Here is a 25774-nt window from a genome sequence, read left to right as displayed (position 1 = left end):
TTTCAGTTGTGTTCAAGGCTTCAGCACTCATCTGAGTCAGCTACTTCTATTTTATTTTATTTTATTTTATTTTATTTTTTTATTTTATTTATTTATTTTTTTTGAGACGGAGTTTTCGCTCTTGTTACCCAGGCTGGAGTGCAATGGCGCGATCTCAGCTCACCGCAACCTCCGCCTCCTGGGTTCAGGCAATTCTCCTGCCTCAGCCTCCTGAGTAGCTGGGATTACAGGCACGCACCACCATGCCCAGCTAATTTTTTGTATTTTTAGTAGAGACGGGGTTTCACCATGTTGACCAGGATGGTCTCGATCTCTTGACTTTGTGATCCACCCGCCTCGGCCTCCCAAAGTGCTGGGATTACAGGCTTGAGCCACCGCGCCCGGCCTTATTTTATTTTTATTTGAGACAGGGTGTTACTCTGTCACCCGGGCTGGAGTGCAGTGGCACAATCTTGCCTCACTTGCATCCTGGGCTCAAACGATCCTCCTGCCTCAGCATCCCAAGTAGCTGGGACTAGAAGCACATGCTACCACACCTGGCTAAGTTTTACATTTTTCATAGAGGCAGAGTTTCACCATGTTTCCCAGACAGGTCTTGAATTCTTAAAGTCAAGTGACCCGCCCACCTCAGCCTCCCAAAGTACTGGGATTTCAGGCATGAGTTACCATGCCTGACCCTGATTGAGCTGCTTTTGTAAAAGGGTTTTAAGTGCTTAAAAAAGATATTGATGTTAATAACCAAATTTTTTATGTTCTATGTACTTATTAGTGTTTTAGGTATTGAGGATTCACATTAGACTTTCTTTGAAGAAAGGCCTGGTCACTGATTTTTTTGTTTTGTTTTGTTTCATGATTAGTTTGAGAATCACTGGATAAGAAGGACATTAAACTACTCCCACAGGAGTAGCTCACATTCACTCTTTTCAATTACACACACATCTTAGGTGATGCCAAATAATACTTTTAGTTGGTATCTGTTGATTGAAAACATATGTAAATGACCGAAACTTCTGTGAATTCAGTAATTTTAAAAATTGTATTAATGAAAGCAACAGGTGTAGATAAGTGAAAAGTAATTATATATTTCACATAAATAATATTGAGTGCTAGACTCAATATTATTTATATTGAGTGGATCATGGATGCCAGGACTTCTTTAAATAAATGCAAACACCAGCCCTCCTCCAGAAGTCCTCTGCCCTTAGATCAGAAACCACCAGAACAGAGGCTAGAAATTGAGGGGCTCAGAGGTTCAAGATTCTGAAACGAAAGTAATTCTTGAAGCTACGAGATACATGAGATTCCCGTGGGAGTGAATGTGGAGAGAAAATCATGCCACACGGGACTAGGGGACTTTCTGGACGTGTAGGATGGGGAGACACTGAAGAGCCAGCGAAGCCGACAGGGAAGTAATTAAAGGAGAGGAGGAAAGCCAGGATCCGACGGTGTCACCAAGCCCAGGGAGCCTCAGGGGAACAGCAGCGGGATCAAATGCTCAGGGCTCTTGGGGGAAAAGGGGGTGAGCTGGAGTGTGGGGGCCCCAAAAAAAAGGCTGTTGGATTTAGGCCCTCAAAAGTAGCCACACAAAAGGGTTCCATCAGAGTGGTGAGGGAAGAAGCCGGGGTGCAGGTGGTCATGTCATGACGAGGAAGTAGATTCTACAGTGGGGGGAAGTTCAGAGTCGAGGAAAAGCTTCTAAAAAGGCAAGCAGTAGCATGGTTGCACATGGAAGAGAGTTGGAGGAGGGAGATGAAGGGAGATTCGAAGATGCAAGTTCGAGGTAGTATCTAGTGTATGGGTGGGGAGAGGAACAAAAGGAAGGGATGATGCAAAAAGGTGTTCAGGAGATAGGCCGGGAAACGAAGGGAGCCTGGTGTCACGGGGAGACCCAGAGCTTCTCAGTGATGGAGATAAGACCCCGTGCGGGGAGCGGAGCCAGGGCGGCGCTGTGCACCTTGATGAAGGTGGGGAAGCACGGATGGGAACTGTCTCTATTTTCCTAAGTGTTACTGGGTTAGAGTCAGGGTGTGCTGGAGCCGGCTCGCATGGGCAAGGCACATCTCTTCCCTCTTCCTTCTGTGAGATATCTTTGGTGGTGTGAAATCAGTCATGGTGGGCATATGTATACCATGAATATTGGCAAGCACTACAGATCCATTTTTCTCCTCAAGGGTTGATTGGTTAAACATTTTCTAGCTCACCACTGGTTAAAGGCCAGTAAGAGGATCTTGCCCCGCCTAAGGCAGACATCAGAGCTCGAACAGAAAGCCAAGGAGTTGAGCGTGGTGACTCATGCCTGGGTAATCCCAGCGCTTTGGGAGACTGAGGTGGGACAATTGCTTGAGCCCAGGAATTTGAAAGCAACCTGGGCAACATAGTGAGACCCTGTCTCTACAGAAAGTTAAAAAATTCACGGGACGTGGTGATGCATGCCAATGGTCCTTAGGATACTGAAGCGAAAGAATTGCCAGAGCCTGGGAGATCAAGGCCGCAGTGAGCCAAGATTGTGTCACTACATTCCACCTTGGGTGACAGAGCAAGACCCTGTCTATAAAAAACAACAAAGGCCAAGGGTCAGTCATTGGTCAGGAGGTTTCAGAATACCCCAGAGAGTGAGCAGCCGCACCCCTCTTTTCTAATACGCACCCTGTAGTGAGAAGCATGGAAAAGCCAGCTCCACTTTAAAAAGCTGTAGCAAGTTGGGCAGGAACTAGGTAATTATAATCTGTTTTGCTTTCCACTCTTCCAAGGGTGGCAGCCTAGTTCCTTTCAGTGGACAAAGGAAAAATCCTCAGCTCGTGCAGGTCTTTCCAGAGTTAGGAGCCAAAATTTGCAGAGATGACTTGGGTCTATGGCAAGTACATATTTGGGAGCCAAGACTGCCTATAATTTTAGACAGCATACATAGAAAGACCGCATCACTGGACTTGAGGGTGGCGGCTGCAGGATGCATGAGGTGACTTTGGGTGTCTTGTGGTCCACACCGAGACTCAACGCCTGTTCTTTTCCTCCAGCTCATCGAGGGCGCCTCTGCAGAGCAGAAGCACAGCCTTGGCATCACCAGCATGGACTATTATTACTACCTGAGCCTCTCGGGCTCATACAAGGTTGATGACATTGACGACAGGCGGGAGTTTCAGGAAACTCTGGTAAGTGCCAGCACAGGGCCAGGCAGGATCTGCTCTCCCAACAGGGCATTTCCTGTGGTGGAAAGGGCGGTGAACATCACTAAGGCAAGGAGCCGCATGCAGTATCCCCCTTGTTCTCTGTGACCGCTCTGTATGCTCATACATGTTTCAGTGCCCCGAAATAGCCATGTGCCAGTTGCCTGAGGACGACTTAAAAAGAAATGAATTCATCATTATCCCCCTGCAGGAGCTCTGATAAACAGGCAAAAATGATTCCCATGTTGAGCATACTCCGTTTGCTGATGGTCTACTCAGTTCGTGAGCTGTTTCCTTAGAAAGGCTAAGCAAGCGGCACGTTTATGGACTTAATTTACGTGTAGAAATTTTCGACCATCTTTAGTCTTTTCTCTGATCATTTCTTTTCTGGTTTTGAAGACTTTCTCTTCCCCTCTGTGTTGCACCAAGCAGAGGACTCTTTCTGTGCCATGCGCTTCACATTGCCTGTATGTTATGGTCCAAGTTGTGAAACTAGGTAGATTACGGAGGGGTTCTATCCTGAGGGAAGGAACTCAAATGAGTCAATCTAGAAGCTTTTGGAGATAGGCCGAACACCCACTTAGCCTCAAAGGGCTTCGTTACCACTACCCTTTGAGTCTGTCTCAAGCTGGGAACTATTCCTCAGCCCAGATCTAGAACTGAGTGGTAGACCCTGAATGAGCAATGTGGGTCCAGGACATTTGTGCTTGAAACAGATAGAAAGTTCAGACAGACTGTGTCCTGGGTGCTAGGAAACAAAATGGTATCAACAGGTCATATGCCCACAGAGCAACTGGGAGAAAAAGTGCCGATAAGGAGTCTGCACACTGGTCCTAGAGTATGGTTTTCCTAGGAGATGGTTCTCTAAGATTTAGACATTATAGTGGTATTCGTTGCATTTAAGGGACCTCAGAAACTAGACTTTTACATGATGCTTTTATTGGATTTCCTGGAGATTTTTCATTAAGATCTTTTTGCAATTACAATATAGTCTTATCCCTCCTGATGAAGGGAAAGATCTCTTGAGTCCATTTTGAGTAAGTGGAAAGGTCAGCAGTGACCTTCGAGGGGAAGCTGGCAACAAGAACACATCAAAGGATGAAGACAGGACTTGGAGACTTTGTGTACAACTACCACTCCTCCGAGTATCTTTCCTCCTGGAATATTCCCTTACTTCTGGAGGATGACATGCTATGCTTAGAGACAGAACTGCCCTTCCAGCATGACTTTAAAACTTGAGAAGAATGTGTGCACTGGGCGGGGATCATGTACAAGAACGTCCCGCTGTCACCACAAGCTAAGCCACGTGTGACTGCACAGCCCAGTCTATGCTTTAGCTTTTTCTTTTTCTTTTTAACTTGTCTGTACTTGCTACACCCTTATTTAGAGCAGCTGCTCTGCTTTGGCTTCTTCCGTACGTGCTTGTAAAGCTGGCGACCAGCTTCTCTGGATAGTTTCTCTTTTTTCTCTTCCAGCACGCCATGAATGTGATTGGGATCTTTGCAGAAGAGCAAACGCTGGTGTTGCAGATAGTGGCAGGAATTCTCCACCTGGGAAATATCAGCTTCAAAGAAGTTGGCAACTACGCGGCTGTGGAGAGTGAAGAGTGTGCGTAGCCCTGGCACACACGCCATTGAATGAGGGGGGTGGCTAGCTACGATTAGAAGTAACCCAGCACTTTCCCTTGCTTACTTAAATGGGAGTATTGGGAAGAAGTGAGAAATCCACGTGTCCTCTGTGGCAGAATAGAATGGCTTCACAAGAGACCAGACCTCTTCTATGCACCTGCCTCTCTGTTTATCTATTCCCAGCCTTTCCGAGTCCCACACCATCCATGATTAATTGTTTCAGTTGATCGTTAACCCGGGGAAAGCTGGGAGGATTTCACATCTAGGTTTAAAGATAAAGTAATTTCTTTAATGAGGATTAGAATAATGCTTAATAATGCAAAAGATTTAGTCTCTTTATGAAAAGCTTTTCAGTAACTGGTCTTAAAGATCTAAATTCACCTCAAGGTTTTAAAGAGCAAGCAAGCAGGTGGGGCGCAATGGCTCAAGCCTGTAATCCCAGCACTTTGGGAGGCCGAGGCGGGTGGATCACGAGGTCAAGAGATCGAGACCATCCTGGTCAACATGGTGAAACCCCATCTCTACTAAAAATACAATAAATTAGCTGGGCATGGTGGCACGTGCCTGTATTCCCAGCTGCTCAAGAGGCCGAGGCAGGAGAATTGCCTGAACCCAGGAGGCGGAGGTTGCAGTGAGCCGAGATTGCGCCATTGCACTCCAGCCTGGGTAACGAGCGAAACTCCGTCTCAAAAAAAAAAAAAAAAAGAAAAGAAAAGAAAGAGCAAGCAAGCAATATAATACATGTAAATGTGGGAAGCTCACAACTTAAACAGTTTGTTTCACAGATTGGATTAGATTGGATTGCTGAACACAAGAAAGATGGACATTGACTATTGTGTTTACATTTCTCATGATCACCTTGAATTATCACATCTGTATCATTGGAGCCTCTACACCTAAATGATCATTTTTCCTCTTTGAGAGAAAAATCAGGGTTCTTCCTGTGGAAGGATGCTGTTGGTTACATGTGCCCGAAATGCACCATAAATACAGTGGCACATGACTTCAGCCTCTGAGACATCAACAGCTTGCAGACTGCTCTCAGAACCCACACATCCTTTAGCCACCCAGGAAGACATTCTTCCCTTCTCAGCATTCTTTAAGGATGATAAATTTAGATGCTTAGTAATAAATAGTATCCCACTCATTGCTGACAAGGCAGTGGGGATATTTCCATTCCAAATAAGGTTCTTTTTTTTAAAATGTTTTTGTTTTCTTTTCTGATAAAAGAGGGAAGTTCCGCTAACTTCTGATGTCTGTCTTATAAAGAAAAAGATGAATTATATTTACCAGGAAAGGGGGTAGAAAACTATAAATATACAGGGTGTCCATCAAGTCTAAAAATGTGACCTAACAACCATAATACTGATAACTGAGTTTCTAAACTTTGCATACATTATCCTTGAAGTTTAACACATACGCCTATGTTTCCAGTAAGATCATGAATACTTGGCCTTTTAATGTAACTGTGTTGCTCTGGTTGTCGTTTCTGTTGAAGTGGACTGGATTTCTTTTGCCTTCTTGGGATAGTGAAATAATGTACTGCCTCTTTATGCTTGAAAACAAAATCATAACACTGAAACAGCAAACAGTTCCCTAGATGTCTGAACGAAGAAGTGTTGTATTGCACATTGATGTCCAGAGTTCGTAGTCTTCTCAGCCAGATGGGTAAGGCCCGGCACTGGCAACTGCCCGTGAAATTCTTTGCCTAGAGGTGCTGGAGGCATGGAGATCGGAAAAGGCTGAGATGGAAGCCAGAGAGGTCTAGGAAATGGGCCTCCCTCCAGCAGTCTCCTTCGATCTGGGGCTTCGTTCATTTGGTAATACATTAACATGGCTCAGGAGGGTATGCAGGGAAAGTTCTCCCTTCTCTACCTTTTCTAGTTCACTGGTTACCCTTGTCAGAGGTAACCAAGGTTCCCAGTTTCTTGTGTTGCCTTTAAGGGATGTGTGTTCCCGAACGACTGCACACAGCCACTCTTCTTTCCCACCGTTGTGCAATAATAGGGCTTATAACACAATGTTCTACAGTTGCTTTTTCAGTTAATATGTGTCTTAGGCCAGGCATGGTGGCTCATGCCTGTAATCCCAGCACTTTGGGAGGCCTAGGTGAGTGGATCACCTGAGGTCAGGAGTTTGAAACGTGCTTGGCCAACATGGTGAAATCCCGTCTCTGCTAAAGATATAAAACTTAGCCAGGTTTGGTGACGGTGCGTGCCTGTAATTCCAGCTACTCTGGAGGCTGAGGCTGGAGAATCGCTTGAACCTAGGATGCGGAGGTTGCACTGAGCTGAAATTGCACCACTGCACTCCAGCCTGGGAAACAGAGCTAGTCTTCATCTCAAAAAGGAAAAAAAAATACATATATGTCAATATCTATATCTTAGAGATTATTCTATATTAATTCATATGGAGATTTATCTTTTATTTTTTAAAAGATGGGGTCTTGGTGGGCGCAGTGGCTCAAGACTGTAATCCCAGCACTTTGGGAGGCTGAGGTGGGTGGATCACGAGGTCAAGAGATCGAGACCATCCTGGTCAACATGGTGAAACCCTGTGTCTACTAAAAATACAAAAAATTAGCTGGGCATGGTGGCGCGTGCCTGTAATCCCAGCTACTCAGGAGGCTGAGGCAGGAGAATTGCCTGAACCCAGGAGGCGGAGGTTGCGGTGAGCTGAGATCATGCCATTGCACTCCAGCCTGGGTAACAAGAGCGTAACTCCGTCTCAAAAAAAAAAAAAAAAAGAGATGGGGTCTTGATTAGTTGCCATGGCTGGTCTCAAATTCCTGACCTTAAGTCATCCTCCTGCCTTGGCTTCCCCAAGTTCTGGGAATACAGGCATGAGCCACTGCGCCTGGCTGTCCTTTTTTTTTTTTTTTTTTTTTTTTTTTTTTAGGCAGAGTTTCGCTCTCCTTACCCAGGCTGGAGTGCAATGGCGCGATCTCGGCTCACCGCAACCTCCGCCTCCTGGGTTCAGGCAATTCTCCTGCCTCAGCCTCCTGAGTAGCTGGGATTACAGGCACGTGCCACCATGCCCAGCTAATTTTTTGTATTTTTAGTAGAGACGAGGTTTCACCATGTTGACCAGGATGGTCTCCATCTCTTGACCTTGTGATCCACCCACCTCGGCCTCCCAAAGTGCTGGGATTACAGGCGTGAGCCACCGCGCCTGGCTGTCCTTTTTATAGCTTCATAACATTCCATTGGTTGGCTACACTTTTATTTATTTATTGAAGCAGTCATCTGTTGTTGGACATTCATATGGTTTCTGTCTTCTGCTGTTACAAGACTGAATGATCACTACTGAAATGAATAGTCTTCGTTTCTATCATCTTTCTCATATTATAGTTTATGAAATGAATTTGTAGAGAGAGGTGGTAGTCCATGCCTTTGTGATAGAAGAAAGCAGACTTTCTCTAGCTATTAACAGTGTAGAAAAAAAAGGTAAGATTTTCATCAGAAATGGCCTACTAAAGCAAAATAGCCATTAATAACAACAAGCTTTTTGTTTTTTGTTTTTGTTTTGAGACGGACGGCGTCTTGCTCTGTCACTCAGGCTGGAGTGCAGTGGCACTATCTTGAATCCACCTAGTGGATTCAAGCAGTTCTCCTGTCTCAGCCTCCCAAGTAGCTGGGATGATAAGCATGCACCACCACGCCTGGTTAATTTTTCTATTTTGAGTAGAGACAGGGTTTCACCATGTTGGCCAAGTGTGTCAATCTCCTGACCTCAGGTGATCCTCTTGCCTCGGCCTCCCAAAGTGCAGTGATGATAGGTGTGAGCTACCAGGTCCAGCCAAACAAGCTTTGTTTTTACCTGACCTTGGACCACTGGAAGTGTAAAATTTCCTTGAGCCAACCTTTTCGTTACTGTGAAGTCAAACAAATCTCACCTTAGGCACATGTGTCCCTGTCCAACAGCAATGCAGTGAGATGGCAGGTCTTAAACACCAAACTAACCTAAGAATTTTATTTATTTATTTATTTTGGTGCTGTGACTCAGATTCAACTAAGAATTTTGTTGAAAGAAAAAGTCACTACTTTGATAACAGTCAGGAGGAAAAAGTACAGGGGACAGCACCCCTCCTTCACCTGCTGCTATTCACAGATTAGAAAGCACAGAAACTCAATGCCAGAGACAGATGAACCTTTTTTTTTACCATGCTGTTTCTTTTAAATTTGTAAAAATTCAATTTTTTTCTACACATTTTTTATTTTTCTCTCTTCCCTTTATTTCAAATTTAGGTGGAAAAATTAAACCTAACTTTGCTTTGCACTCTAATGCAATAATAGTAATGTGTCTTCATTATGTAAATGTGTGGAAATACTACTTTTTAGCAGGTTCTTCTATGTTTTCCATGACTCCGATTATCTATATCCGAGTTATACACCCACATTTTAAAGTAAACCGTTGCTTTCTGCCTCCTGTCTCTCCCCAGTTCTCCAGGCTTCCATACTGACAGTCCCATCCAGACACACACACAACTGCCTAATGGAAACTCACAGCCTGAAGAAAGTCAATATTAGCAGCCCTGTAATTTTGGCTTCAGGACAGGCACCAACCGTAAAAGTTTGAAAAACATGGCATGGATTATTTTTCAAGCCAAGTGCTGTATTTCCTCTCCAGTCTCCTCAGCTATTTCCCCAAGCTTGTGGCTCTGATTCCATTCCTTGCGTTGTGAGTGCTTGTAGCCCTCCATGCCTTCTTCTGCAGAGAAGGACCACAAGATGGAAGTAGAGCCTGTGTCTTTGTCAGTCCCTTCTCTCTCTTTTATCTCAAGGACTCTCGTCTTCACCTTTATTGTTTTACATCTTTAGCGAAAGTCGTAAAGATAATGGCATAAACGTTTTAACCAAATACATGAACCATGTGAGAGCATGGTTAGGGCTTGGGAGAAAGGCATGTTTACAAAACAGAGAGATTGAGGCTAATTATTCATTTTATAAACCTATTCACTGTATAGTTCCTATAAGTAATGAGAGGCGCTTTTGTGACTGTCCTATAAACCACTGATGACAATGTCCACTGCATCTAATGAGAGAAGCTTCTGATGATAAAACCAACATGATACTCTTCCCTTAGTGAAGACTTCTTATATGTTGGATATGTTGGTAAATGTCCCTTGATTCTCAAAACAACCCCACATGTGTCCAGTCTGATCTATGAATGTCATGTGTCCTCACTCTGTGCACAGGAAGTTTTAGTTGAGTGGAAAACACATCCGGATTCCTAGACATGTGTTAACACTAAAACTAAACTAAGTACAATGGCCATTTTCAGATCAGTGCATTTGACTTTGTTCACATGTCCTTTCTAAAAGGAAGCCCTTCCATTGCTCAAAGCGTTTTTGTGAAACACTCTTATAGATGATAAATGTCTCGTTCTGGCATTACACTTTTTCAAAATGCATTCACTGACTTAATCTCATTGGAAGGTGTATACTGAGAAATGTCAACCCGTTATATTCTAACACCATCTGTGAAATTGAAGCAGATTATCCTTCGTTGGGAGGCTTGCGATTTTTTAGCATTATCATAAGGCCTTTAACAAAATGCTTTTATCAGATAATTTTGGTAAAGCATTATGCAGAAAAAGAAAACACATAGCCAAGTTCAAAATTTTCACTTGCATCTATAAAAATCTTTCATTCATATTGGAAAAATCTGAGCATTCTTTCATGTCGAAGAATGGTGTCATTTATTTATATTAGAACGTTTTGCCCAGAAATCCACAAAACCCCATTTATATCACTAGCCCTTCTTGGTAAGTTTCATGGTGTGAAATAAGATGTTGAGCTGTGGAAGTCTCAGTTTTTCTATCTGAAGACCAGTAATGACCATGCTCTGTGACATTAGGGCAGGATGGGTGTGTTGTCATATGAACGACACCATCCCCTTCATTTCACTTCATACGCTACCCTCAGAGGGATCTTCTCATAACGCCCTTCTTTGTTAGACATTCAGACCTCCTTTTGCCTCCAGCCCAAATGTATCCTATCATTTAAGGGCCCCCAGAATTGGGATCTGTCTTCACCTTTTTAATCTGACCTGAACTTTGAGCTGTAGCCAGTGCTGGTCCACACACCGTAGACCATGTGCCATCTCCCTTGTGTCTCCTGCACTTCTGCTTCCTCCCCCTGGTGCACGCCTTTCTCCTCTCTGCATCCGCACAAATCCTACTCATCCTTTACGCCCAGCCCCAATCTCTTGACTACCTCAGCAAGGAGTAATATCTTCCTGTTCTAATTTCTCCAGATCTTGTCTATCTGTGTTACGTTTTCAGCTTTTCCGAGGGTTCTTTATTTGGCACGCTATTTTTGCCTCGTCTAGATTGCTTTCAAGATTTCTCGGCCAGGCGCGGTGGCTCACGCCTGTAATCCCAGCACTTTGGGAGGCCGAGACGGGTGGATCACGAGGTCAAGAGATCGAGACCATCCTGGTCAACATGGTGAAACTCCGTCTCTACTAAAAATACAAAAAATTAGCTGGGCATGATGGCACGTGCCTGTAATCCCAGCTACTCAGGAGGCTGAGGCAGGAGAATTGCGTGAACCCAGGAGGCGGAGGTTGCGGTGAGCCGAGATCGTGCCATTGCACTCCAGCCTGGGTAAAAAGAGCGAAACTCCGTCTCAAAAAAAAAGAAAAAAAAAAAGATTCTCATATTTTCTATCTTTCCTCTCTCTTTAGTAACCCTACACATGCTAAATACTCAATAAACATGGGATTGGTTGTAATTATTAGTTCAGGAATACCAGGTGCTTCAAAAATGATGCTTTGAAAACATTGTACTAAAAAGGAAGAAAACAATATTTGGAGCCAAAGAAATGTTTCTTGATTGAGTTCCTTCCGTGCTGCCTTGCTGGAAGCTTTGAGAGATGTCCATTTTAGGCACTTTAACTGTGATCTCAGTAGGAGGGACAGGTTTGCCATCCTTCTTGGATCCCTGATTTGTATTATTGGAAGTCTCAGTCATTATAGGAATTGACTCATGTAATAAAACAATCGGGAACAACAAAGAAGATGGATGTGTGTGGGATGACTGATAAGCAGCCTTCACTGGAACAGAAGCTCTTGGGGCCCCGTAATTGCGCCTTCTGTGTACACACACGCACATGTGCACATAAGTGCCTCCGTATGTTTGTGAGATGAATTGGCATTGTCACAATTCTGAAAGATTGTTTTGTTTTATGTTCTACAGTTTTAGCTTTTCCTGCATATCTGCTAGGGATAAACCAGGACCGGTTAAAAGAAAAGCTAACGAGCCGGCAGATGGATAGCAAGTGGGGAGGCAAATCCGAATCCATCCACGTGACCCTCAACGTGGAGCAGGCCTGTTACACCCGGGACGCGCTCGCCAAGGCCCTGCATGCCCGAGTCTTTGATTTCCTGGTAGACGTAAGTAACACAAGTTGATGTTGGTGATGCTTCATATTTTACTATAAAGAGTAAAACTAGTAGGCCGAGAGTGGTGGCGCGTTCCTGTAATCCCAGTACTTTGAGAGTTAATTCCTGTAATCCCAGTACTTTGAGAGCTAAGGTGGGAGGATCTCTGCAGCCCAGGAGTTTGAGACCAGCCTTGGCAACATAGTGAGATCCCGTCTTTACAAAACACACACACACACACACACACACACACACACACACACACACACAAATACAAATTATCCAGATGTTGTGGCATATGCCTGTGGTCCCAAATACTCAGAAGGCTGAGGTAGGAGGATCAGTTGAGCCTGGGAGGTCAAGGCTACAGTGAGCCAGGATTGTGCCACTGCACTCCAGCCTGGGGGATAGAGTGAGATGCTGTCTCCAGCAACAACAACAAAAAGAGTGAGATGACTAAGGATTTTGTGTTCCTGTTCTGGCTCCTTCCTTTCACTCATTACCTTACTTCACTTTCTGTCTTCTCACTCTGCCATCACTGAATCCTGTTCTTCCTTTTAGAACTGCCCACCAAGACACCTTAGCTAAATCTAATGTGGCAAAAAGTTTCTTCTTTACTAAAAATATTTAGTAAAGCTAGGATTAGAGACCAGAAAAAGAGGAGACCCACGTTCATGGGCCTTTCTTAACTTTTGGGCCTAAAGATTTAGGAATGCGTTTTTCACATATTGCTGTGTTACAAGTTAATGCAAAACCTAGTGGCTGGAAACCATAAGCACTTGTTTTCTCAAATTCTGAGGGTCAGATATTTGGGATTGACTGAACTTGGTGGTTCTGACTCAAAGATGAGGTTGCAGTCAAGATGCTGATTGGAACTGTGGTAATCTGAAGTCTGGCTGAAAGATGGTTTGCCCACGTGGCTGTTGGCAGGAGGTCTCAGTCCCTTGCTGCATGGACCTCCCCTTGAATGTCCTCATAACATGATGGTTGATTTTCCCCAGCATGAGTGATCTGAAAGAGAGAATGAGCAAGAAGCCAGTTTTTTATATCCTAATCTTGGACTCAGGTATAGTCACTCTGTTCCATTCTGTTTGTTAGAAGCAAGTCACTAAGCAAAGTCCACAGTTAAGGGGAAGGGAATGAGGCTCCATCTTTTGAAGGGAGGAGTATAAAAAACTTTCAGCATGTATTTTGAAACTGTTAGATATTTTTGGTTATGACATAATTACATATGTGTGTGTGCATATACATACACGCTTACATATGCATATATATTTATATATGCATGTCACATATACATTCTGAAAATTTGTCCGTCAGCAGTGCAGAGGTGCCGGTAACATTCTGTGTTGATCACTGTACCCTCTAAATGGTAGAATAATAATAGCAGGCAGTTATATAGCACCAGTTGTATAAGTGCCCAGATACTGTTCTAAGTATTTTAAAGGGAAAAAACCCTCACTTAATTCTTACAGCAACCCTGTGAGGTAGGTATTATTATCTTTGCTTTACAGATAAATTAAGGGAGGTGGCTGGGCATGGTGGCTCAAGCCTGTAATCCCAGCACTTTGGGAGGCCGAGGCGGGTGGATCACGAGGTCAAGAGATCGAGACCATCCTGGTCAACATGGTGAAACCCCGTCTCTACTAAAAATACAAAAAATTAGCTGGGCATGGCGGCACGTGCCTGTAATCCCAGCTACTCAGGAGGCTGAGGCAGGAGAATTGCCTGAACCCAGGAGGCGGAGGTTGCGGTGAGCCGAGATCGCGCCGTTGCACTCCAGCCTGGGTAACAAGAGCGAAACTCCGTCTCAAAAAAAAAAAAAAAAAAAAAAAAAAAATTAAGGGAGGCATAGATTGATGAAGGAATTTTCCCAAGGTCACACTGTTACCATGTGATTGATGTAAGAGGCCCTACATCCCTAGCTATTTTGCTCCTTTGACGTTTATATATTCAAGATAGAAGGACCCTAGTCGAAGGACAACAGTGGGGCTATTTGGTCCAAAAGATCTGTATTTTAGGCACTAACATCTATGTGGCTTAAAGTATGGTTAGTGTGGTTAGAGTAGGGTTAGGCGTCACAGGGCAGGAGAACTATTCTGGGTAGTTCTAGTGGCTTTTTGAAGGGTAAAATTGCTTGGGAGGGTCAGGGTCATACTAAACAGAAGTCATGCAGTTAGGTTGTCCAGATATCTCATTTTACTGAGAAGGGAATTTCAGGCCTGAGTAATGGTGGTTTTGCCCAAGGCCAATCAGTAAGAGGCCGATGCAGCCTGGGACTAGAATCTGTATCTCTTGTCTGTTTGTTCAGAGCACCTTCCAGCGCTGGGCCTCCTACTCTCCTTCCTTCCTGTCATCTGTCAATTTTTTTTGTAAATAGTAAAAGTAGATGAATGCTCACGTAAGTGATCCTAATTTGAGGTGGCATATACTGGGCGCAGACTATGTATTGTACATGATTACTTATTCTCTCACAAAAGAGATTTATCATTTTGTTTGCCTGGAAAAACCTCTGGTACTTCAGAATTCATCTAGGTATTCAACACCTCGAGGAGTTTTTCTCTTATACTCCTCCCCTCTTGCATCACCCACCAACCCCCTCTATCCTTTACCTCCCGTGCAATCATTAAGTCTGTTCCCATGAATTGCTTGGCCTCTTCTCCCAGTGATTTAAAAAAAAAAAAAAAAAAAAAAAAAAAAGTGACAGGAGAAAAAAAAAAGATGACAGATTTAGGCATGACACTGCTAAAATTTATTCCCAGACCCTGCTTCTTACTAGAACAATGTTAAGCAAGCCTTGGTGTGTCCATCAGGAAAACTGGGAAAATAATGGTATCACTGCCATTATGAGAATTGAAATGAGAATTCAGTGAAACCATACATTGAGAGCACTTAGCAAACCCTGGCAAAAGTAAATATTCAGTAGATGTAAGCTGCTTTTATTATCATTTCAAAAATAATGACTATTGTTACTATCCGTAGATAGTGCTCTACAAGCTCCTGGGAGCAAGGATTGTCTTGTTTCTAGCATCCCTGTCATATTGTGTTGGGTCATCACTGAATGACCAGTGAATGGAAGACAATGGAGATGGTGATTACAGAGCCTTTAGTGTGGGTTCTTCATGTGAAATAGGTCTTACTTTGATCATCCAAGATGACATTTTCTTCTAAGTCTTAAGACTTCCTGAAAAAGCTGACTTGGCCAGAAATTAATGGTTATCATGATTAAGCAAACATTTTTTTGTTTCTACTGTACCTGCTTTTCTGAATCCTGGTGTGTTTTCAAAGTACCCAACTTTGCACTGAGACTTTGTGAATGCAGCAAGTCTCCTGCCTTCACGTCATCCTCTGTGTCCTGCAAGCAGTAGTGTTTGCTGTGTAGAGTCCAGCTTCCCTTCCACAGCACATGCCCGTTATTAGTGTACATGGAAAAGAATTCACTGCCATGCTGTTTACTTTCTCTAGTCCATCAACAAAGCCATGGAGAAGGACCATGAAGAGTACAACATTGGCGTCCTGGACATCTATGGCTTTGAAATATTCCAGGTAAGGCCAGTTTGAATAACTGCGGGTTGAGGAGGGTGACCTATTTCATCTCGCCTGCAAGAAATAATTCTAGGCAATGCAAAAACAAACAAACAGAAAACAACAACAACAACAAAAAACCACTCAGGTTCATTTTTGCCTGTCTGAGTTTTTCATGTACCTTTACCAAATTAATTTCTCCTACATATAAACTGCTTCCTATTGATGCTTCCAACATTGCTATTAAAGCCTTTTGTATCAAGAAATTTCAATAAATCACTCAAGAAATGACTTTTAAATGATTTTATGGGACAATTACATGTGAATAACTTTTTTTTCCAGAAAAATGGCTTTGAGCAGTTTTGTATCAATTTTGTTAATGAAAAACTGCAGCAGATTTTTATTGAACTGACATTAAAAGCGGAACAGGTAAGCAGTCTTCCTTCATCCTGTTCTATTTAAATTTTATTTTGTTTAAAAGGGTATAGATGTCTGTCTTTTGATAACAGATTTGGGTTCCAGTCTTATATTAGGAAATGCACCTAACAAATTCAGGTAGAAAAACCATATGCCGTTGTGGCATTTTAATCTGTGAAATACAAATACCATCTGCAGCATTTGCCTTCTTCTTTAAGCAAGTGATGCTATGACGTTGGACATAAGATTGACTGCTTTTACTATACTGACTCATTGAACACGTGGGAAATGGGAGCCTAGTTCCAGTCCTCACTGACTGGCATATATTATGTTCCAAATAAAAGACTTGGTTTCGGCCGGGCGCAGTGGCTCATGCCTGTAATCCAAGCACTTTGGAGGCCAAGGTGGGCGGATCACGTGAGGTCGGGAGTTCAAGACCAGCCTGGCCAACATGGTGAAACTCCATCTTAAAAAAAAAAGACTTGGTTTTCTCAGATTTACTGCATTCTCAGTCTTCCCTAATAATACATGCATTTTTAACAAAGCTGATATTTCAATACACCTGAGGTAACATGCCTTGCTGTAGTTTCTTCTAAAGTTTGATGCAGGCTAGGTGCTGTGGCTCATGCCTATAATCCTAGCACTTTGGGAGGCCGAGCCAGGAGAATTGCTTGAGCCCAGGAGTTTGAGATCAGCCCGTGTGACAAAGTGAGACCCCATCCATACAAAAAATAAAATAATTAGCTGGACGTGGTGGTAAAAGCCTGTAGTCCCAGCTTCTCTGGAGGCTGAGGTGAAAGGATTGCTTGAGCCCAGGAGATTGAGGCTACATCATCATACCACTGCACTCCATCCTAGGCAACAGAGCAAGACTCTGTCTCAAAAATAAGTAATAGCTGGGTGCCATGGCTCACACCTGTAATCCTAGCACTTTGGGAGGCCGAGGCAGGTGGATCACTTGAGGTCAGGAGTTCAAGACCAGCCTGGCCAACATGATGAAACCCCATCTATACTAAAAATGCAAAAATTAGCCAGGCATGGTGTTGTGTGCCAGTCGTCCCAGCTACTTGGGAGGCTGAGGTGGGAGAATCACTTGAACCCAGGAGGCAGAGGTTGCAGTGAGCTGAGATCACACTACTGCACTCCAGCTGGGGCGATAGAGCAAGACTTAGTCTCAAAATAATAATAATAATAAATAAATCGTTCAATGAAGTGTCCATTGTTTGCTGATATCATATTGTTTAGGATTCCTGGTGCCACCATAACAAAGCACCACAAATTGAGTGACTTTAAACAGTAGCATTTTTTTCTCTACCAGTTCTGGAGCCCAGAGCTGAAATCTGGCCACACTCCTTGCCAGGATGGAGGGGAGAATCCTTCTTCTTCAAGTTTCTGGTGGCCCCTGGTATTTCTTGGCTTATGGCAGTTTGACTCCAGTCTCTGCCTGTGTCTTCACATAGCCTTTTTCAGTGTCCCTCTGTGTCTGTATTCAAATCATCTCTTTTCTTTCATGAAGACACCATTTTAGCTTTGCACAGTGGCAATATTATGGCCAGTGAGGTTTATCGGAGTCATGATTATTGCTAATTGAAAACGTTTTGCAGTACCCTGCCATGATGACTTGAAATACAGTTGGCATTGACAGTTTTTGACAGTCTCTATGGAGATTGAACTGTAAAGAAAGAAAAAGAAAAACACTGTTCTTTGGATTTCGAGTTCACTCTAAACCCCGGATGACTTACTGTGAGATCCTTAGTGGGTTACCTTTATAAAGACCTTATTTCCTAACCTCGCATTCTGAGGTTCCAGGTGGACATGAAATATTGGGAATACTATTCAAGCCACTGCACACATCAAAGGCTGTTTTGGGGTCATTTAGTTACGGAAGTGTTCATGCCTCTGCTTAGAAAATACCATACTAGGGGGAATACCAGGCCCAGGAACTGCCTATGGCTGTTTTGCTCTAGCTACTCTGGGTGTTGGGGAAGGCTAGAGGTTCGCATGAAACCCATTCTACCATTGCCATCTAAGTCCTTACCACATCCAGCCCAGTCTACTGCAGTATCCACCTAACTGGCTTGGTAGTCTCCCTATGGGTGTCACATGAACCTCTAGCCTTACTCAACCCTTAGGGTAGCTAGAGCAAAACAACCGAGGAAGAGTGCAATAGCAAATGAGATGGGATGGGGAGGTAGGGGCTAGATCTTATGGGAACTTTGCAGGACATGGCTGAGACTTTGGGCGTTATAGTAAATGGAATGAGGACCCAGTGAAGAATTCTGAATGAGGAGTGACGGGATCTGATTTGTCATATGTGTTTTTGGAAAGGTCTCTGGCTGTTATAGACTTACAGAGTAGGGTGCAGCAGGGGAAAGCAAACTAAAATGGAAGTTTAAAAACCAGTGAGTGGGCTACTGTAGGAGACTGTGCTAGACATGGTAGAGACTTAGACGGCCATGGTAGCAGTGCAGGTGGTGAGAGGGAGTATCTGGAGAGTGAGCCAAGGGATTTGCTCAAAATAATTAGCAATAACCAAGAAAGAGGAAGCAATCACGGGTGATTCTTAACTGGATAACAGGGCCGATGGTGACACTGTTTACTGGAGAATGAGATTAAACGAGGGGTTGTTTGGAGGCCGTGGGAAATGTGGAATCAGAATTCCTCTAAACAGGTTAGGTTTTAGAGGCCTATTATACTTCCAAGTGAAGATTCCAATCTATAGAATGGATTTAAGCCTGGAACCCTGTGGCGAGGTCTAGAGAAATAAATTCAGGAGTCATTAGCCTGTAGGTGGTATTTAAAGCCGTGGGATTGATTGAAACCACCTAGAGAAGGAGTGCTGAGAAAATGAGAAGGCTGCAAGATTGAACCCTGAGATTCCACCACATATAAAGGTCTGGAAAGAAGAACGCTAGCACAGGAAGCTGACAAAGCGAGACCAGTGAGGAAGGAGGAAAAAAGCAGGACTGTGTTGTAGTGTTCAAGTTAAATGAGTAACTAATAGACTGAAGAACCTTCCCGTTAGGTACCTTGATGACAATCTGTACTCCTGTCCTATGTTAAATTTTAAGAGTTTTATGATTTATCAGTTTGGTGCTACTAAATTGTCAAAAACAATTGTTTGGTAGCAATTACATACAGTTTCAAACTAAACATAAAAATTACCAAGTAATAAAATGTTCCTTCCTATTACCTCTTAGTAGGAACAAATTCAAGTTCCTACTCTTTGTTGGAGGATTTGCAAGTTTTTCTCTTTCATGGGAATTTTTGTTCGTTCAGGGTCTCTCTGTGCAGGGCTCTTGCTATTTGGGTAATAATGGGAGTTCCTGGTTTCTGTCTTACAGGAAGAATATGTTCAAGAGGGAATAAGATGGACACCCATTGAGTACTTTAATAACAAAATTGTGTGTGACCTCATAGAGAACAAAGTGGTATGTGTTGGTTTAGTATGTCTTGTCACTGCTGACAGGTTTACATTGAATTTTTGTTCTCTGTGTCATTGTTTGACAACAGGCAAAGTGGCAACTCTGATTTACAGAGAATTTGATCAATTGTACTACTTTTCTGTATGTGTGAAAAGAGAACAGTAGGGCTTTATTCTGTTAGTAAATATGAACACGTGGATTTGAGTAAAATGTCAATTTACAAATGGAAGTTGTTACTGAAGTCTAAGGGAAGACAACTGTCACATGATGACATAGCATGTGAAGAACCTTAACATTGGCCCTGTGTTCTAGTCCAACTTCTAGGACTTTAGCCCTAATGACTGTTTCAGGCCAGGTGTGGTGGCCCATACCTATAATCCCAGTACTTTGGGAGGCTGAGGCAGGTGGACCGCTTGAGCACAGGAGTTGAAGACTAGCCCAAGCAATATGGTGAGACCCTGTTTCTAAACACAAAATTTAGCTAATATGAAAACTGTATTAGCTAAAAAATTAGCTAAGGCATGGTGGTGTGCACCTGTGGTCCCAGCTATTCTTGAGGCCGAGGTGGGAGGATCGCTTGAGACTGGGAGGTTGAGGCTGTGGTGAGCTGAGATTGCACCACTGCACTCCAGCCTGGGTGACAAAGCAAGACAAGACCCTGTCTCAAAAAAAATTTTTTTCTTTCAAAATAAAATAAAAGTGACATATAATAGATAACTCTGTAGGACTTTTTATAAAACTGAAAACAGTAAAAATATCCATAGACAACTAAGTTATTAAACAAACTATAGTGTATCAGAACCGGGAAATACAGCCATTAAAACAGTAAGTATGAAGAATATGTAAAACATGAGGAATGCTTATAAAATAGCTGGGCACAGTGGCTCAAGCCTATAATCGTAGCACTTTGGGAGGCCGAGGCGGGCAGATCACGTCAGGAGATCGAGACCATCCTGGCTAACACGGTGAAAACCCCTCTCTAATAAAAATTTGAAAAAATTTGCTGGTGGTGGTGGCACATGCCTGTAGTTCCAGCTACTCAGGAGGCTGAGGCAGGGGAATCGCTTGTACCTAGGAGGCGGAGGTTGCAGTGAGCCAGGATCATGCCACTGCACTGCAGTCTGGGTGACAGAGCAAGACTCTGTGTCAATAAAAAAATAAATAAAATTAGTGCTATGTGAAAAAAGAAATGCATTATAGAATGTGTACACTAAATAATTACATAAATGATACCCATATGGGTAACAGGCCAAAAAAGAACATTAAGAAAGAGATTCAGTCAAAAGAAAATGTTTTTATTTTACTTTTGGATTCTTAAAGTGAATTTGGCATGAATATGAGTGAGCAGATACTGATCTGTGCATGACTCTAAGATAAGACTTCAGGGAGTTAAACAGTTTTTTGGAAAATTGTTTCCTCCCTCTTTAGATCTAAGTGGTGACTCCCCATTTAGGACTGTTAGTTACATTCTTGCCTGAATGGGAAGACTGACTTTCAAGATGGTATCTTAAGTCAGGGGAGCTGTTCCTTTGCCTAAAAAAGGACTTGTCCGTTTTGGAGAGGTCAGTGACTAGGGCCTTGCCTTCTTGGTCCCATCAGAACCCTCCTGGCATCATGAGCATCCTGGACGACGTGTGCGCCACGATGCATGCGGTGGGTGAGGGGGCAGATCAGACACTGCTCCAGAAACTTCAGATGCAGATTGGGAGTCATGAGCACTTCAACAGCTGGAACCAAGGCTTCATCATTCACCATTACGCTGGAAAGGTATGGCCGATATCCATTTTAATGTCTATCTGTTTTAAGCCTTTGTTTGGGTCTGTGATTTGTTTTCTCATGAAGCAAATGATATGCCTTGCTGTATTAGTCATTCAACAAATAGAACTTACCAACTATCGAGGGAGGCAAAACAAAAGACTGTATATACTCATGCGTAATTTTTTTGAATGTACATACTTTTTACATTGTAGAGGAAGGTACTACTATTTTTTTACAGCATATAAATGAACATAGGTATAAGCCAGCAAGAATGAAATAACTAACATCTAATGAAAAGAAGCAGAATTTCTAAAACACAATAAATACCTATACCCTACTTTTGGGAACCAAATGCTAACTACATATATACATATAACAAGCCAAGTGCTGCTACATCAGAGGTACCAAAAACACTTTCTTTAGGAATTGTAAATAAGTATCATCCAGCACCTGGATGCTAAATAAAAGAGCGGGAGGACTAAATAAATAGAGAAGTCACTCTAACCCACTTTCCTGTTTCCATCTTTCAAGAATTCAAGTATTTTTCAAAATTTCGATAAAAATATCCTGTATCTATGATCTCTTCAACAATATCGGAATGGTACTTTTACTTTTTTTCTTTTTTTCTTTTTTCTTTTTTTTTTTTTTTTTTTTTTTTGGTCTTTTTGTCTTTTTCCTTTTTGTGGAGAAACGGGGTCTTGCTATCTTGCCCAGGCAGGTCTCGAACTCCTGGGCTCAAGCTATCCTCCCGCCTCTGCCTCCCTAAGAGCTGGGATTACAGGTGTGAGCCACAGCGCCCGGCCAGAATGGTAGTTTTAGACAACTTTAAAGCTTAAGCTCCTTCTGAATTTCCCAAAGTGTTTTTGCACTCTTCTTCAGATGGGCCTCCTCTTCAGGGGTCAGCTTTATCTTTATAAGTTTGGTAATACCATTCTCTCCCAGGATACAAGGAATACTGAGAAACACTTCTTCATCTATTCCATAGAGGCCCTTAATTATGGTGGAAACTGGATGTGTTCTCCTAAGATTCTTCAAAATACTTTCTGTTAAATCAGCTACAGATAGGCCGATCGCCCAAGAAGTATAACCTTTCATTTTAATAATCTCATAGGCACTAGCAATCACTTCTTTGTGAACGTTTTTCCATTGCTCAGGATCTTTATCAGTTCCTATATCAGAGTTCAGATCCTTCAAAGGGACACCAGCTATGTTCACTCCACTCCACACAGGAACACTTGAGTCTCCGTGCTCTCCGAGGATCCATCCGTGGCAGCTTTCAGAGTGGATACCAAGCTTTTGTCCAATCAAGAAACGAAAACGAGCAGTATCCAGATTACAGCCGCTTCCAATAACACGATTTTTGGGAAATGCGCTCAATTTCCAGGCTACATAAGTTAAGATGTCCACTGGGTTGGAAACAATAATCAGTTTGCAGAGGGGGCTGTACTGGACAATACTGGAAATCATTAACTTGAAGATGGCCACATTTCGCTGGACTAAATTAAGGCGCGTCTCTCCCTTTTCTTGGCGTGCACCTGCTGTGATAATCACTAGGTTGGAGTTTGCGGTGACACGGTAATCTTTGCTACAAACGATAGTTGGCATTTTCACGAAAGGGCTGCCGTGTTGAAGATCCATGGTCTCCCCCTTCAGTTTCCCTTCATTAAGATCCACAAGGGCAAGTTCATCAGTCAAGCCTTTTAATAAGATGCTGATAGCGCAGGCCATGCCCACCGACCCAGTTCCTACGATGGAGACCTTACTGTGATGAACGGGCTTCTCGGAAGCAAAGCTCTCCATGAGCTCACTCTTCACAGTCGCCATCTTGCTCACCGGGGTGAAGAGCCAGGTGCCCCTGAGCGGCAGGCGCGCCGCCTGACGGGGACACAGGGCCATCCCCAGACACAGGAAATTCACCCCCGCCGAGCTCACTCTCTGGGTGGCCCGCACAACAGGCACGGTCCAACTCATGGTTCTTCACCCAAGAAGTGGAGGGAGAGAACGGGGAAAAAAGCTGCTGACCAAACCGGCGAGACGCCAAGAGAGCCGTTGGCGGCACCGTCAGCCCCCAACAGCCAGTGCGCAGGACCCGCCCCCCGACTCTCTACTGCGACTGCGCGGGCCTTGCCAGCGCTTCCGGCACGTGCTTTCCGTGGGTGCTCAGACTGAGGCGGTGAAGGGCTTCTTCTCTAGCAAGTGATTTCTGGAGTTTGTTTTACCAAGAATGTTCTCATCAAGAGTTGACATGCTTAAGAGGCTAACCCAGATCCCTGGAGTTACTAGTTTTCTATTTTTAGTATGAATGCCAAGAAAAATGCTTTTGTTAACTACAGCTGGAAATGAGGTTGCATCTGAACCGTGAGCCTGCCAGGAAGGATAGGGCACTGTGCTTTGTGTACCAGTAGCTGCTTGCACCGTCTCCCAGTGTCCCAGAGTGGGCTCCTGCTTTCTGGTGTGTGTTCTGGAGGCCTCTTTATTTATATATTCATTTATTTATTTTTTGAGATGGAGTCTTGCTTTGTCACCCAGGCTGGAGTGTAATGGCACGATCTGAGCTTATTGCATTCTTTGCCTCCCAGGCTCAATCAATTCTCTTACCTCAGCCTCCCAAGTAGCGGGATTAATAGGCATCCACTACCATGCCCACCTAATTTTTTCTGGTTTTTTTTTTTTTAAGTAGAGACAGGATTTTGGCACAGTGGCCAGGCTAGTCTCAAACTCCTGACCTCAGCTGATCAACCCGCCTCAGCCTCCCAAAGTGCTGAGATTACAGGCATGAGCCACTGTGCCCAGCCTAGAGGTCGATTTATAAAGGATCCCACTGCCTTGGTGGCAGTCCTGGCCAGGACCCACACTGCCACAGTCAACAGGAGCTTGAGCCGGGTAGGGGCCACCTGGGAGTCATCCAGCACTAAAAACTCACCTTACTACTGCATATTTTTAGAACATGAATTATTACTCTGCTATATATATTAGCTGTTGAAGAAACGGATTTTCATCTTGCCTCTTGCTGCAATCACAGACTTGGATTGCTTGTCTAACCATGCTGACTGGCTGTAAAAATGAAGGTCTGGAGTTCACTTTTGGTAATGTCCTCATAAAATGCATGAGTATTGGGTGCCTACTGGGTGCCAGGCTGTGTAGGGCTGCTGATGATCAAAAAGTAAGTTGAGGTCATGGTCTTGGGGACTTCCTCGTCCTGTGGAAATCCCCTGGTCTCATCCATCATCCCTGCTGATCTCTTATTAAACAGAGTATCAGCATGAGTTTCTGGCCAGACTGGTGCAAATTTGATACCACTTTTGGGAGAAATTGCAAAGCCTCAGATGACATGGCTCACCGCAATGAATTGCCGAACGTGAGGGGTTTCACCTTTGCTCTGTCTTAGCTAAAATTTAGGAAAAGAATTGAGTTTATCACTTAGACACCCTATGGATCCACTGAAGAAGGGGTATGGGGCCTTTAGAATTGGAGTTCTGATTATTGATGATTTGAGCTATCCCGGCAGCCAGATCCTCATCAGCATCTGCAGGCCATCCCAACTAAGCCACCTAACAAGTAAGACATGTGCACAGCCTTCCTGTGACAGAAATACCAAATGCAGCATCTGGAAATCCACATGTTGCGGTGAGGGTAGCCTTGCCAGCAGCTTGGGTTTTTTGTTTAGTGAAGTTACATTTTTTTGTTCAATAAATGATTTTGCTGAATGAATTACATTTTGTTGAATGAAATTAGATTTTTTTCCTTTCTTGGCCAGGTATCCTATGACATGGATGGATTTTGCGAAAGGAACCGGGATGTGCTTTTTATGGATCTCATCGAGCTTATGCAGAGCAGTGAGCTGTAAGTATGTTTTGCCATAGCTGGCGGGGATATAGGTTTGATGACATTTTCAATATGAAAACAAACTTGTGAGCTGGGTATAATGGTGTGCGCCTACAGTCCCAGCTACTGGGCAGGCTGAGGCAAGAGGATCACTTGATCCTAGCAGTTTGACGCTGCAGAGAGCTGAAATTGCTCCTATGCATAGTCACTGATCTCTAGCCGGGCAACATAGGAAGACCCTATTTCTAATACAGAAAGAATAAAGGCTGGGTACAATGGCTCATGCCTGTAATCCCAGCACTTTGGGAGGCCGAAGTGGGCAGATCACAAGGGCAGGAGATCGACACCATCCTGGCCCACATGGTAAAACCCCATCTCTACCAAAATACAAAAATTAGGTGGGCGTGGTGGTGTGTGCCTGTAATCCCAGCTACTCAGGAGGCTGAGCCAGGAGAATCGCTTGAACCAGGGAGTCTGGAAGTTGAGCCGAGGTTGTGCCACTGCACTCTAGCCTGGCAACAGAGTGGGACTCCATTTCAAAAAGAAGGAAAAAGAAAAACAGAACAGCTGTGATGTTTAGTGGTTAGCATTTTGTCCTTTGTGCTACTGGTCTTGATTATCATTCATCTCTTTGGTTTCTCAAAATA

General features: G+C 43.6%; 2 protein-coding genes and 1 non-coding gene across 3 annotated transcripts in view; 2 read left to right on the top strand and 1 right to left on the bottom strand.

Moving 5' to 3' along the window:
• Positions 1 to 25774, top strand: part of MYO1E (myosin IE) — a 237153-nt gene that overhangs the window by 148129 nt on the left and 63250 nt on the right. The window contains exons 8-15 of the mRNA XM_003928985.4: positions 3015 to 3149; positions 4640 to 4772; positions 11993 to 12189; positions 15643 to 15723; positions 16045 to 16131; positions 19464 to 19550; positions 21144 to 21311; positions 25060 to 25145. Coding sequence (XP_003929034.1) covers positions 3015 to 3149; positions 4640 to 4772; positions 11993 to 12189; positions 15643 to 15723; positions 16045 to 16131; positions 19464 to 19550; positions 21144 to 21311; positions 25060 to 25145 — 974 coding nt within the window. The remainder of the gene's footprint in view (positions 1 to 3014; positions 3150 to 4639; positions 4773 to 11992; positions 12190 to 15642; positions 15724 to 16044; positions 16132 to 19463; positions 19551 to 21143; positions 21312 to 25059; positions 25146 to 25774) is intronic.
• On the top strand, positions 17646 to 17786 carry LOC120364053 (U4 spliceosomal RNA). Its single transcript, XR_005579409.2, has one exon. It is a non-coding gene; the product is annotated as a U4 spliceosomal RNA (small nuclear RNA).
• Positions 22128 to 23273, bottom strand: LDHAL6B (lactate dehydrogenase A like 6B). The gene has a single exon (XM_003928986.3). The coding sequence runs from the start codon at positions 23271 to 23273 to the stop codon at positions 22128 to 22130; it is 1146 nt and encodes a 381-aa protein (XP_003929035.1).

Source organism: Saimiri boliviensis, chromosome 2 (genome assembly GCF_048565385.1).
Source record: "Saimiri boliviensis isolate mSaiBol1 chromosome 2, mSaiBol1.pri, whole genome shotgun sequence".
Taxonomy (NCBI): domain Eukaryota; kingdom Metazoa; phylum Chordata; class Mammalia; order Primates; family Cebidae; genus Saimiri; species Saimiri boliviensis.
This window is presented reverse-complemented; position numbering and strand designations above follow the sequence as displayed.

Coding starts and splice junctions, on each gene's coding strand:
- LDHAL6B (XM_003928986.3), bottom strand. CDS start 23,273: ATGAGTTGGACCGTGCCTGTTGTGCGGGCCACCCAGAGAGTGAGCTCG.